Source organism: Bos grunniens, chromosome 14 (assembly GCF_055505025.1).
Source record: "Bos grunniens cultivar Pamir isolate PY7600 chromosome 14, Bosgru_T2T1.0, whole genome shotgun sequence".
NCBI lineage: Eukaryota > Metazoa > Chordata > Mammalia > Artiodactyla > Bovidae > Bos > Bos grunniens.
In genome coordinates this window covers 74,380,526-74,394,901 of record NC_141178.1, presented here as the reverse complement: position 1 = coordinate 74,394,901, position 14,376 = coordinate 74,380,526, and the positions used below count along the sequence as shown (strand labels likewise).

Below are 14,376 nucleotides of genomic sequence, written 5' to 3'. Positions count from 1 at the left end.
CCAGATGCTGTATATCCTTCCAAGTTCATTTCTTCTGTGAATCTTCGCAGAGATTGCCAACTCAGAGTGAGTGGTACCTTCCTGATTTAAAGGCAGAAACTTTACCCCTGTTTTACTTAACATTTTACTTTCTAATTTATTCACTGTGATTTAATATTTAGTATGCTTTCACTTTATATGAATGGATGGAAAGCTTAAGGCAGGTACCGTATCTTAGAGTTACTTATATGCTATGAATTATCCAGGATATCTGGCAGCCAATATATTTAACTGATTAGCCTCAGTAAAACAGATTAGCCTTTATATAGTTCCTTAAATCAGATTTGATTAAAAACAAGATATAGCTCATAAATTGTTAAGATAACCAAAAAGTTTCTACAGTTGGCTACCTTTTAAAATAAAGCAACCTCTGGAATTCAAACCCATGTAACATTTTTTTATTCCTATCTATTTAACACTAGACTAAAGGAGTCTTAGAAAAGTTAGTGAAGTCCCTCAGTCATGTCCGACTCTTTGTGACCCTATGGACTGTAGCCTACGAGGCTCCTCTGTCTATGGGATTTTCCAGGCAAGAATACTGGAGTGGGTTGCCATTTCCTTCTCCAGATCTTCCCAACCCAGGGATTGAACCCGGGTCTCCCACACTGTAGGCAGATGCTTTACTGTCTGAGCCACCAGGGAAGTTCTCTAGAAAAGTTAAGACAGTGTCAAATAAAATCAATCAAACACAGCTGCTTTGAAGCCTGTAGTCTTCCATAAAAAAGTAATTTTTATAAAAAATTAAAAAGCACTTAAGTAAAAAGAGAACAAACTCTGCCTGGAATATTCTCCCTTTACTTCTCAATTCTCTTCTGAAAACTGTGTGGCCAACCCTATTTCTTCTTTGGATCTTAGCCTGGATTTCACTCCTTCAGGCATTCCTTCTTCCAAGTCCAGATCAGGTATCATTCCCACCTACTCCAGCAGTACACTGTACGTCACTTCTCTATCACAGCATTCTTTCACATATTGCAGTTGCCAATTTACTTGGTGAGAGCAGAAGGCCATGTCTGTATTCACAGCTGTGTTCTTGGCATTTTGTAGATAATCTGAGACTAGATCATAAATTTAGGAACTATACACACTAAGAACATCACCTGTCCATCATTCTGAATATATGCCTAATCTAAGAAAAGAATCTGAAAACCAGTCAAGCAAGCACGGATCGTTTAAAGGTTAAAAAAAGAGAAGTATAAACATAGCAGTGTACATGATGAGACTTGGGAGTAAAAGTAGAGAAATGAAATCAGGGAAACCTTAGGGAGATCAGCAGGGGGAAGGATGGGTCAGCAAAGAGAAGGATCAGGAGATGTAGATCAAATTACTTTTGGATCTTCTGGGAATATGTTGTCCACCAGGCGTTTGTAGCGAGGACGCAGAGCAGAACAGCAGCAACACACTCCTGTTCAAAAAAGAATAAAATCACGAAGTACGGCAATTAATCATATTGTAAAGGGATCTAAAAGTTCAAGTTTTGAGTATTTATGGGTTATTGCAAATAAAGGGGAAAAGTTCAAACAGCCAGAAACAGAAATGGGTATGCAAATTCAATTATTAAGTAAGAAATGAAAAAGTCAAATTTCTCCTCCCCTTTCCAAAGACACCAGGTCAAAATGAACATTGTAATGAATTATTCCAGAGTTTTGAACTGAACTGTTCTGGAGCGTGTGTGTGTGTACATGCATACATGACTACCAAATTCACCCTATAAAGTATATACGTAATTGGTACCCCCACCTCACTTCCTTTCTGATCTCATCTTCTACTACTCTCTGCATCATTCCCTACCTACACCTCCTCCCAAACCCCACTTTTCTTGCCAGGCCCAATCCACTCAGTTCCAGCCACAATGGTCTCAAAATGGGAGTTCACTACTAGTAGCTGCTGGTGAAAACAGTTAACACCTCTATCTACATGATGAATTATATAAAGAAGCCACAACAGAGAGAGAATCAACCTCAAGGGAAAGTCCAGGAATTTCAAAAACTGCTCAAAGACTGCTCTGTACATTTTCCGTTGCTGGCATCTAGGAAAAAGTCATGCATTTGGATGAGAAGACCTGGGTTCACGCCAATTCTTTCATTTAAGGGGCCGTGTGACCTTGAGGGAAAGCACATCATCTCACTGGAAAGAACTCTGTGAGGAGGAGGAGGGATCTGTTTTCTTGTCCTACAAACTAATAACGTAACGGGAATGTTGGTCTGGAGCCACTAGACAACCATTTCCATGATTTATGAAACTGGGCTATGTGTGTCTGTGGCCAAGTGTGCACGCGTATGCATGTAGAAACCAAATCACGGCATGAGAGAACACAAGCTAGAAGTTAAGGGAACTCAGACCTAAGCAGACTTCTACCATCTCATTGAGCAATGTTATTCAACAGACAACTTCTCCAGATCTCACTTTGCTCATGAAGCACACATAACTCACGCAGGCAGCAGTATCATGTCAAGTGAGTGCCCAACACAACAAAACATGTAAGACTGAGTCCAGATTTGCAGTAGAGTGGAGTCATTATGCTGATAAAACAAGACAGAATTAAGACATGTACAGCAATTTTGGTGATTATAAAGTAATGCACATACATTACTTAACATTTCCAGCAAATTAGTGAGATATTGTTATCACTACCACTTTACAAGAAACTGTAGAAGAACTGACCAAGTAATCTACTCAGCAGCAATGGCTAGGCGAGAATCCAACGCCTAACTCTGAAACGTCATGCTCTTTCCACGAAACCGCTGATACCAGTGGTCAAATGAATCAGCACGCAGATGTTTCATCTGCACATACTACTTCCCGAACACCACATCAGATGCCACAGACACAGGAGAGTATAAGAGTTAAGATCTCTGCCCTTGAGTTTATAAACTGTCATAAAAAATAGTGAATAATTCAACAGCATATATTTAGGCACCACATGCAGATAATATAAAATGCTGTCTACTGTTCAGGATGTTTTCTACTTTAAAAGGAGAAAAAAAATTCCAGAGTCCATTAGGGGATTTTTTTTTTCACACTAACTCCAAAATATCTGAACTATTTTTAAAGTCCAAAAGCAAAACACAGGCCTGATTATTATAAAGAAAAGCAAGGGTAAAAGCAAAGTAAGCGAAAGTCATATTCCTGTGTCAATTACACCTAATATAAAAATACTTCAGATGAATATTAATACACAGAAATAAATTAAAATCAAATATATATCAAGTGATTAACTTACACAAGGCACTGAGCTGGGTATTGCAATGATGAAAGAAGCTTATAACTTGATAAGAAGATTAGTAGGAATACTTTGCTACACTAATGCAAGGCCAAATATAGAAAATTCAAATGCTATTATGGCAAAGAGACTGGCAATGGAACTGAAACCCAAGCTTCAAGTTTCCTGTTAGAATGATAAATTATGTAATTTTCAATAGGCTAAGAATTCTTAATGAGGTATTAAGTCTCATTTACATTGACACTTTCTGATATTATACACTGTTTTTAGTTTTAAAAAAGCTTACAAAAAATGGGGACTTCGAAATACACGTAATATCCAATTCTCACTTTGAAGAAGCATAGGGTCTATTAGAGGAGACAGATGAGAAAAATGACAAAATGCTCAATAGGGGGTTAAAGGGCAGAGGCTCTGGAGTCAGACAGGTCTGAGGTGAACCCAACATCTTTTACTGTCCAGTTAGGCAGGCACATTATTTTCTCTTATCTTACCTATGTTTCCTCTTCAGTGTAGTAACACCTTCTTCATATTTATTGGGAAAATGAAATAAAATTATACGTAAAGTTCTTATTAAGGGTGTAACATTGGGTAAGCATCCAACAGATCAGTAGTTATTATTACTAATGCTATATATAAGTGGAGGACAGAGGAACTTGCCAAGTTATAGCCCACGGGGTTGCAAAAGAGTCGGACAAGACTGAGTGACTAAACAAAAACATTTAAAAGAACTACGATCAGGGTAACCGAGGTGCGTGAGGGCCCTGAGACAGTATCCCCAACAGTGTGAAAACCTTTGCTGAGAATTAATCATCTAAACCTCCAACAAATTCTCTATGTGGTTCACAACAAGCGTTTAATAACAAGTCCCGAGTCCAAGGGGATAACTGCTTTTTTCTGAACATGATGTGTGCCGCACTACACTAAGGACTTGACAGCATTACTCATGCACTCCTACAGCAACTCTGAGAGGGTTAGCAGCAACTTTGTTTGACAAAGGAGCAAAGGAGCTAAGGGAGTCCCATTTGTCCCATATCCCATATCGTACAGCTGGTACATACAGACGAGCAGAGATTCCAATCAGACATGATGACTTTACAGGCTAACTGCCATACTAAACTGCAGTCCGTGGGGTCACAAAGAGTCAGACACGACTGAGAGACTAAGCAACAACAAAACTCAAGGACCGGACACTTTCCAAACTCCTTTAAACATTTTAGCTCTCCACAAACCATGCCCAACAGACACGACTGCAGGAACGAGTCTGAGAGACGAGGAGTGCCCTGCCACGGAGGGAGATACACAGTCACAGTGCGTTTCTCCAGGAAGTCCAAACAAAAACAACTTCCTGACCTCTTACCATACATGAAAACCAACCAATCAAGAGAGATAGCTGAAACGAAGTTTAAAAGCTTCAATTTACTCAGGTTTCTATAAAATGATAACACTGAAGGTAATATGAGGTGAGAGTGAGTGGTAATTGTAATCACAAAAGAGAGAACTCTATAGGCTATTTTAAATAAGAGAATACTGTGTTTATCAACATCACAAGAACAAGTAAAATGAAAGCACTGGACCTACTCAGGCACAGAAGTGTGGGGGACTCCCCTGTCGAAGTCAGTTCATAAGGCTTTTCGAGTTCAGCTGCAGGTACCTGAACATAGTCCTTCATGTTGCAAGAGACGAGTTTCTAGTCGCTCTTTCAGCTCTTTTACCTCCTGTTCAGGAAGTGCCTAGTTCACTTTACTTGTAATTAAATTAGCAGAGAGTACTAGTATACTGTAACATATCTACTTGTTGACATCAAACATAAAGCTATCAAGAACTTGATAATATCTGTATCGAATTCTGCAAGCAAGGCCAAATAGCTTAAACAGATTTTTGATTAAACTACTGCATTGCTAGTTTACTAAAGATAGATTTTTATACAGTTTGAATAAGAAAATAAACCTATTTTCTATTTTTTTCCTTAAAGCTTTTAATTCTTCCTCATCCTAGCTTCCCATCCCTTCCAACAAACTCCTCACTTCTCGACCTCTTCCCAACTTTCTCTTTTCCAAAGGAAAAAGGGGGCTAGGTGTAGCATAGAGAGGTTCCAGCAACTGGCAAGTCTAAGCAGTAACTTCCTTTAAATTTACTTCTAACACATAAAGGAGAAGGTAATTCACTATGCTCCTCCTGCAGCATATGGAATTCAGAACTCGACTTACGATATAGTAGAAGAAATAGGAAATCTCAAGTGGGTAACTGAACTATGGAAAAACTGACCTGGGGCATAGCTGGAAGGAAAAATTATGACCAAGAAGGATGCCAAGCTGTGTATTATAGTGGTGTGCAGACAGGCTCTTGGGGCAATCTGTTCAATAATGCTCTCTGAGCCTTAGTCAGGGAACAGAAAAATCCTTCTGCCAATCTCTCAGGGTTAGGAGTACTTAAAAAAAAAAAAAAAACTGCCTGGAATATAGAAGCCATTTTAAAAAACACTACACACACACACATTTATTTTAGTAAATTCTGCATACTCCTAAATTAACCATTTCTTCTTTAGAGACACCCAAGACATGCAACTTCACCAGTGTCATCTAGTTCTCCCCGCAGACAGGTGTGAGATATACAGGCCTCTAGAATCCTCTTTCTCTGATGGTAAGGTGTTACGAATAACTTCTAACCCGAGCCAACAGGCACTCAGCAACTGCACAGAAAGCCTCGCAGCTGAGCTGACATAAGCGTTGGCCAGGTGCATGAGCACTCTGAGGTGCTGGGAGAATTCGGCTTCGTGGGTTGTCCCCACTGAATACTGCTGTTTGTAATGACATTCGCTTTCCTAATGCAGCTCTGTAAGTCTGGGGGTTTGGATAATTAAGACCCCCTTTAAAACAAGCTATACTTTCAACTAACTATATTACCCAATGATAATTTAAATCTAACTGGAAATATTAATGTCTCTATTACTAAATTACTAATAATTGAACAATTAGTGTTTATTATTAAACATCACCATAGCACTGGATATCTGGGAAAAAGCTATCCTCTAAAACAAAATAGTAAGTTACTATCACTGTCACTGAAGTTGAAGAATGCTTAGATCCTCTGATGGAAACCAACTGTATTAGGTTTGTCTCTCGATCTGTTAAAGGAAAAAAATCATACTATCTATATCTTCTACACAGCAATTATATTATCTTGGTTTATAATTCTTATGCATAATACATTAGGAATTTGCTGGTATATTTAGGGCTTACTAAATCTCATATTTTTAAATTGGAATAGCTATGATTACTGGATTCTCGTCCTTATGGTATTTCTATTATTGCACCTAAAACAAATTATTTTACTTATTTATACACACATTTGTCTTTCCTACCTGAATGAGTTATATCAATAAAGTCCATATATTTTGTTCTTTGTTGCATGCCTGGAATATAACAGACATTCACAAAAAACGCTCCTTCACTTAACGAATGTGGATCCAAGGTTCACTGATAAAATAAATTTAATATCTGCTGATATGTACTACATAAATCAAAATGATAAGAAAACTGTCCACCACAAAATATTAAATAAATGCCAGAACCATATAATTTCTCCAATGAATAGCTGACAATGTCAACTGAATCACTTTAAACAATTCATGTTTTATTTTTAGACCTGGCAGAAGCTATCAGTAATCAAGTTGAAAAGAGAGAGCATGTTTTTCTATTAGAAGATTTAAAAAATTCATTACTTCAAGACCTCTAGCTCTGTGGTATCCAAAACCCTTGAAAAGACTCTGCATCACATATATTCTCTTCAAGGTTGAAATTAAAAGCTACTCATTCAGTTAGTGTCAGAACAAGACACTAACTTCACACCACTAAAAGACAGTAATATTACAGTCATATTCATACATCCCTCCCAAGTAACTAACACTTAACATGTAAATTTGCATGTACCACTCACATACACATACACTACTTATAAAGCCTGTAATATGGGTGTTACTCCTGCACTTCAACTTGGGTACAAGGCACTGTGCTAAGAACTACAGAGTCAAAAAGGTAACTAACTACTTGAAAAGACAAAGGTTTAAAAATTGAAATTTAGAGAGAGGCTCAAGATGGAGGGGTCCCGTATATAATTATGACTGATTCACACTGCTGTACAGCAGAAACCAGCACAATATTGTAAAGCAATTTTCCTCCAATTAGAAAATAAATAACAATTGAAAATAAGATTTGGACAACACTGGAGGACAAGAGCTATCTAATGTCAAATGGACCACATGGCTACAGGGCCACAGAGGTTGAGAGAAGAGAGAAAGCACTCCTAGCTCACATGAAAGAAGGTTTTATGAAGGGCATGGGAGTTGAGCTGAGGGCTCCCCCTGAAGAACGAGTAGGACTATGAGGAAACTGGAGACAGCGGAGGACAATTACAGGCAGATGGAACTGTGCAAGCTTCACTATGGGGGACGGCACACGGAAAACCCCAAATGTGCTCGAATGACCCAGAGCTTAGAAAGGAAGGAACCTAGGAGATGGCACACAGGAAGCATCGAAAAGGGCTGCTGAATAATTAGACAGCACTCAAAGAAAAGTGGGAACAAAATAATCTTATCTTCAGGACAGTGCTCCTTTTAAAAGGATTCTAATCCATTAGAGGAGTATTTTATTACATGACTCTTTCCGTAAGCAATTCTATACCATCTTTCTTCTCATTCTCAATTTCGCTACTTGTTTTTTATTCCCAGGCACATAAACTTCATGGAAAAGAGGACAACAAAGGCATTAAATGAAATTAAAGCTCCAATTCTTTTTTAAAAGATGGTTTTTCCACTGCATTGCAATACTTGCCTCTGGAAAAGGTATAACGTAGACAAAAGTCTGTATACATTACAAAACTATTCTGAAATAGTGTCTGTAGGAAAAAAAAAACAGCTTTTCTTCTTCTGAGTCAACTTGTGATTGATCAGTCTATACTTAACACATTTTTCCCCACTATCACAATTTTAAAGAAAAACAAAAGGTATTGTTTACTTACAAATAGTCAATTTATAGATTTATACCTAGATTTTACTGTATTCTACCATACTTAACTGTAAAAAAATATTACTCAGCAGAGTTAACCTGAGCAATAAAATATACAATAGGCATGGTTTTTAGAAAATGTAATTCTGTTAAGACCACATTTGAAAACCTTTTGGAATCATCATACAGGGGGAAAAAAAACTCCACAAAAATTAAAATACGGAAATACAATGCTCTATTCATTTCATCTGACACTGGCTTAGGTGGCAAAGCAAATAAGAAAGGATCCACTGAATGACACAGAAACCAGAGCTGCAAACAGGAAAGCAAAGTACTGACACCTCTGTCTCCACCACCATTGGGACACAACACACAAGTTCACGTCCACTTCTAAGACCAGACTGCATGGCTGGACTCTGCACCACAGACTCTCCTTCAATGCGCCCGGGGTGGTCCTGGGCGGGAGCACACAGCACTCCAGTGTCCTGGTCTCTGGAGGTAAGAAATTAGATGAGGCAGAACTGAAACTGAAATAGCAGGTGATTTTCCTTTTAACAGACAAAATACTGACTAAATGTCCTCTGTGATAATGTCAGTAGTACTGTTAAGAATTACAAAAGGAATCACATTTTCTCCATGTGTAATTAAAAAAAAAAAAAAGCATGTGAGAATTTTCCTCTTGAATCCACACCATGTTCTTGACTAATTATGTTGGCAATTACTCTGCACAATTAATATGTTTTCAGGGAAGAATTATGTAATGGTCAAAGATAAATTCTCTCTCCCTGGCTTTCAGTAGCTCACAGTCTGACAGGACAAGATAATCATATACAAAGAGAATTGTAACTCGATGGGGTAACAGCCATGACAGAAGAGACTGCTATCGGAGAACAGCAGAGTAACCCTAACCTTCCTGCAAAAAGTAATGACTAAACTAAGTCTTAAAAAGCAGCAGCAGGAATTCAGCAAAAAAGGGAGGATCATTCCAGATGTGGAGAGCCAGATGTCAAGAATAAGAGTTTTAATTTCCAAACAAATCATAAAGTTCTGCAGCATGACAGAAATGGCTAGACAAACTTGCAGGAAGCTGAAGTGGAAATCAACTCAAAGTAGAAGGTACAAAGAGAGAGGAGTCAAAAGTAACAGACAGGATAGTCTGAACAAGTGACTGGATGGTGGTGTCTAATAAGGGACAGAGGAAGATAAGTTTGGGGGTGGGAGGAGGCTATCAGAAAGAGAATAAATTTTATTCTGCTCATGTTAAATTTGAGGTTACAAACCTAAAAGTGGGACATCTTGTAGCAGGCAAATGATTTAGATTAGAAATAAAAATTTAAGAACCAAAAGCATATAAACGATAGCAAAAGCAACTAGTTTAACTAGCTGAAGTCAACAAAGAAACACAGGATGGAATTAAGAGAATTCTGGGGAAAGCAAGCATTTAAGGAATGACTAGCAGTGAAGGAAGTGAAAGGGAAGACATTTAAAGAGATAGGAAAAAAACTATAAAAAGAATAGTGACAGAGAAAACAAAGGAGAGTTTTCCAAATTGCATGCCTTCTATAAAAGTACCAATTTACATAGATAAAAGAAATAAGAACGCCAAAAAACAGGAAAAAAAAAGAAATACTCTCAGAACAAGGAAAGAGCAGAAAAAGAAATTAAGAGCATTTTTAAAAAACACATGAAAGTGAAAAATTTCATATTTTACAGTAATATAAATTAAAATTTCAAGATGTGTTAACTATTTTAACCAAAAATAAAACAGTGGCAGTTTCAGAATATCCAGAATGAAAAATACTATTCTACAGACTCTACATTTGATGTGGGAAAAAATAAAGAGACTAATCACATAGTTTACAATGATTATAGGTTCTTATTAAAAATAAAATGATGGATAATATGAAATATCCCTTAAAAGGACCTAGTAATACATTTCATTACCATCTTAATTAGTTTTTAGTAAGATACAAGTCTTCTATCTGAAATACATAATTAGACTATGTTCTACAATATTTAGTAAATAATGAAGGATAAAAATAATTGATTAGAGTGAAATAATTGCAAAATCCAAGTTCTACTAAAGACTGGAAGGAAAAAAACTACTCCTGAAGAAAACCCCACGCTTTGTTTGGCATGTGGTGTTGAAAATAGGATAAAAACAAGACTTCTAAAAAATCAGTAATTGAGCACTGGTTTTATTCTACTAATAGATACAATTTAACACAAGTTTCACATCTAAGGAAGTCTTTGAAGACATTCAAAAAACACTGTAACTGTTTCATGTCTAGTCAACCAATCAAAAGAGGTTTATAAAGCCTCTACTCCATGTTAAGTGCCAGAAATATAAGATGTGTGTTTTCCAAAGAAAGATACAATTCAAAATTTCTAGTTGTCACACTGTATTTGTATAAATCTGTATCATTTTTATTTGCTGCTTTCATATTTAATATCTTCTGAAAGCAAATCCTTTCTATATAATTCTCTGGATGCTCTTCATCACGTATCAGTGGGCAGAAGTGGAGTGTAGTGTATCATCGGTCTGTAAGAGCTAAGTAAGTATCTTACTGTTAACCAAAAGGAGTTCTGCCCTATTTCACGGATTCTGCAAAAAAAGAATTGCTGTTGGATTTGACTTAACTGTAGACGGACTGTAGTATAGTATGTTTGAAGGCTACTAAATGCAACTCATAATGCTTAACAAAATCTTCATTCTTTTAGTTTAAAAAAATGTTTAGCACAGAATGTGTCAGGTAATAAATGTCAAAATATCAGGTATTACCCAAATATTTAAAGGACATCATGTAAAAAAGGACTGGTCTGTAATCCCCTCAGAGGACAGAAGCTCAACAGAAGTAGTCAAAATATTATAGAACTCCCTGAGCGCTTTCAGATAGGATTATCTGTCAGCTGCTGTCCAGATTCAAACTAGAGGTTAGGTTAAGTAATCAAAGATTCCTTCTAATTCTAAAAGCATGTGACATTCCAACTCTACTGCAAAACAAATATTTATGAATACCAATTATGTGGAAAGTACTACACAAGGTATTGTGGAAGGTACAGAAAAGACCAGGGATGTAAACTACTATTTAACAAGGACACATATGCTTTGATACTTCCCTTCTAAATTAACGTGCCATGCAGGTAACAAGAAATGTTGGTTCTTGGTAAACAAAACACCATGAACCAAAACCAGACGAATGTTGAACCTTGACTCACAGTAAAAGCCTTTTATTTCTCCTAAGAAGTTGTCTGAATGTGACATTTCCAATTTGTGAAAGTTTAAAAAAAAAAACAAACTGACATTTCCAGATGCCTTTGAAAGGCTGTGCAACTCATATAAAAGAAAATTAACACAGAAAGAATATGAGTACAAGACATTTCATTGTATGTCAGAAACATTGAGAATATAATGGGAATACACTTTTCCACATTAGGCAAATTATAAGATGGTTCATTCAGAGCATACCTATAAAAACCCAAATCACTTATTTTATAAAATATATATGATAAATTTAATAGTTTATTTTAGCTACACACACACATTTATTTAAAGATTTAAAAAGTGAAGTCAGTCAGTTTACCAAAATCAAGTGAAGGTGCTCAGTCGTGTCCGACTCTTTGTGACCCCATGGACACCAGGCTCCTCCGTCCATGGGATTCTCTAGGCAAGAGTACTGGAGTGGGTTGCCATTTCCTTCTCCAGGGATTCTTCCCGACCCAGGGATCGAACCCAGGTCTCCCGCATTGTAGACAGATGCTTTACCGTCCGAGCCACCAGGAAGTCCAAAATAAAGATCTCCCCAATTTACTTATACTTCATTGACAGGCTGGTCTTGGAGGTGAACCTGGATATAATCTCTACCTTTTCAGCCTTGTTTCCCAAATAAAAACTGTGACTATTCACAGTTCTTAAAATCAATCCCCAAACTTCTTCATTTCCACGCATTTGCTCATACCATTCTATCTATATAGAATATCCTATCTTCACAAAAAGTAGTACAGATCAGATGCATTCAGTAGTAAGATAACAGACATTCCAATTACAAAACGCTCCTGGACTTGAAATCCATTGTAAATTCTAAAATAGTAGGTCCGACAATTTCAAACATAACTCATAACACTGAGATGGTCAAGAAAGTATGAGAAAAAGGCACCTTAAAAAGAAAGGAAGAAAGGCATCTTTGCAACAAACTACTGAAGCAGGACAGAGTTGAAAGGGAAGCAGAATTCTGTACCTGGAAAACCAAGGGAGCGGCCTGACAAGACAGTGGGAGGGCTCAGAATAATGAGGCTCAAGAACATTAATTTATGATAACAAAGGTGTCCATTTTCTAGTCAGGAATACTTGGAAGATTAGAGAAATTAAATGAAGCTAATTTTTTAAAGTAACGGACAAATGCTGCAGGTTGAACTGTGTGCCCAAAAAAGATGTGCTGGAGTCCTAGCCTCAGTATCTGTGACAGGGGCCTTACTTGGAAACAGAGTTTTTGCACAGGGCATCAAATTGAAAGGAGCTCATCCTCGATTAGGGTGGGTCCTTAATCCAAAGACTGGTCCCTCACAAAGAGAAAGATATGGCAGACACTAGGAAGAAGGCCGCGTGAAGATAGGAAAGACACACACGTTCTGCTGCTACAAACCAAGGCACTCTAAGGCTTGCAGCAGCCACTAGTGCCGGAAGAGGCAAGCAAGGATCCTTCCCTAGAACTCCGTGGGGAGCATGGCCCTGGCCACACCTTGATTTCAGACTTCTAGCTGCCTGAACTGTGACAATACTTTGCTGTCTTAAGCCATTCAGCTTATGGTATCCTGTTATTGCAGCTTAGAGAAACTAAAACAAGTAAGATTTCATAGAATGTGTAGATCAGTAAATTTTGTATTTGCTTAAATATTAGGTATGTACCATTCCTGAAATCAGTTCAAATGCTAAAATGACTTAAGTCAGGCTCCAGAGAATTTAGTGGCAGTGGTGGTTTAGTCACTAAATTGTGTCCAACTCTTACAACTCCATGGACTGTAGCCTGCCAGGTTCTTCTGTCCATGGGATTTCCTACACAAGAGTATAGGAGTGGGTTGCCATTTTCCTTCTCCAAGAGAATTTAGTAGCATACCAAATAACTGAAGCATGAGAAGAATTTTTGTTCATTTCTACCAATTTTCTTCTTGTGCTAGATATATTTCTCTTTAAGTAAATGAATATTTGGTTTCAGTACAAGAAAAAGTGACTATGCCATCAGTTTACATCAAAGTTTAAAAAATAAGCATGCTTTAAAACACAGAAATACTGTAAGTAAAAGAAATCATTTCACTTTCATGTCTCATATAGCTATTACGGATTGCACTGTATCCCCTGCAAAACTCATATGCTGAAGTCCTCTCAGGGCCTCAGAATGAAACCTTATTTAGAATAAGAGGTAATTCAGTTAGGATGAAGTCATTAGCGGGGGCCCTAATCCAACACAACTGGTATCCTTATAAAAGGGGGAATTTTAGACAGATGTGCATGCAGGGGGAGCTCCACATGCACATGCAATTGGCCATCTATGAACACAAGCCAGGTAGAGAGACCCGGAACACACCTTCCCTCACAGCCCTTGGAAGGAATCAACCCTGATTTCAGACTTCTGACCTCCAGAACCGTGCGCCAATACATTCTCTGTTCAAAGTCACTCAGTTTGTGGTATTTTATTACAGCAGTCCTGGTCAACAATAGAACATCAAACACTAAACGCAAGGTCCCTAGGGCACAGATTCTGCTTGCAGGGATACAGTGCAAAGCACAGCAGAAAACCAGAAGACCTAACCCAATCTATCTCAGGAACATCCTGTTCTCATTTACTCCCTGTCAGTCTGATTCCCTCAGAACACATTCAACAAATATTTATCTACTACATTCTAAATTTTATCTTCCTTAACGCTTATAACTGTATGAGGTAGATATCAACATCTATAGGTTATAAATAGGAAAATCAAAAAGATGAAAGTAATCTGTCCAAGGTCACACAACTCGAAGTGGTGGACCCCCTTAAGAGTCTGTGCTCTTAACAGTTTCTATACTATACTGTCTTCCTGAGATGGTTTTTTCTTTAATTTTTTAAATAATATGCACTG

The 14,376-nt window shown here is 37.5% G+C and overlaps 1 protein-coding gene across 2 annotated transcripts in view; it reads right to left on the bottom strand.

Annotated features, from left to right (window-relative positions):
• The window catches only part of EFR3A (EFR3 homolog A), an 86,942-nt gene that overhangs the window by 54,563 nt on the left and 18,003 nt on the right, over positions 1-14,376 (bottom strand). Inside the window, exon 2 of one of the 2 annotated variants that reach the window (XM_086337370.1) lies at positions 1,296-1,441. Coding sequence is in view for 1 of the 2 variants with exons in the window: in XM_086337369.1 (XP_086193495.1) it covers positions 1,365-1,441 (77 nt within the window). In the remaining variant the exon portion in view is untranslated. The remainder of the gene's footprint in view (positions 1-1,295; positions 1,442-14,376) is intronic. The other variant, XM_086337369.1, reaches the window with a different exon arrangement.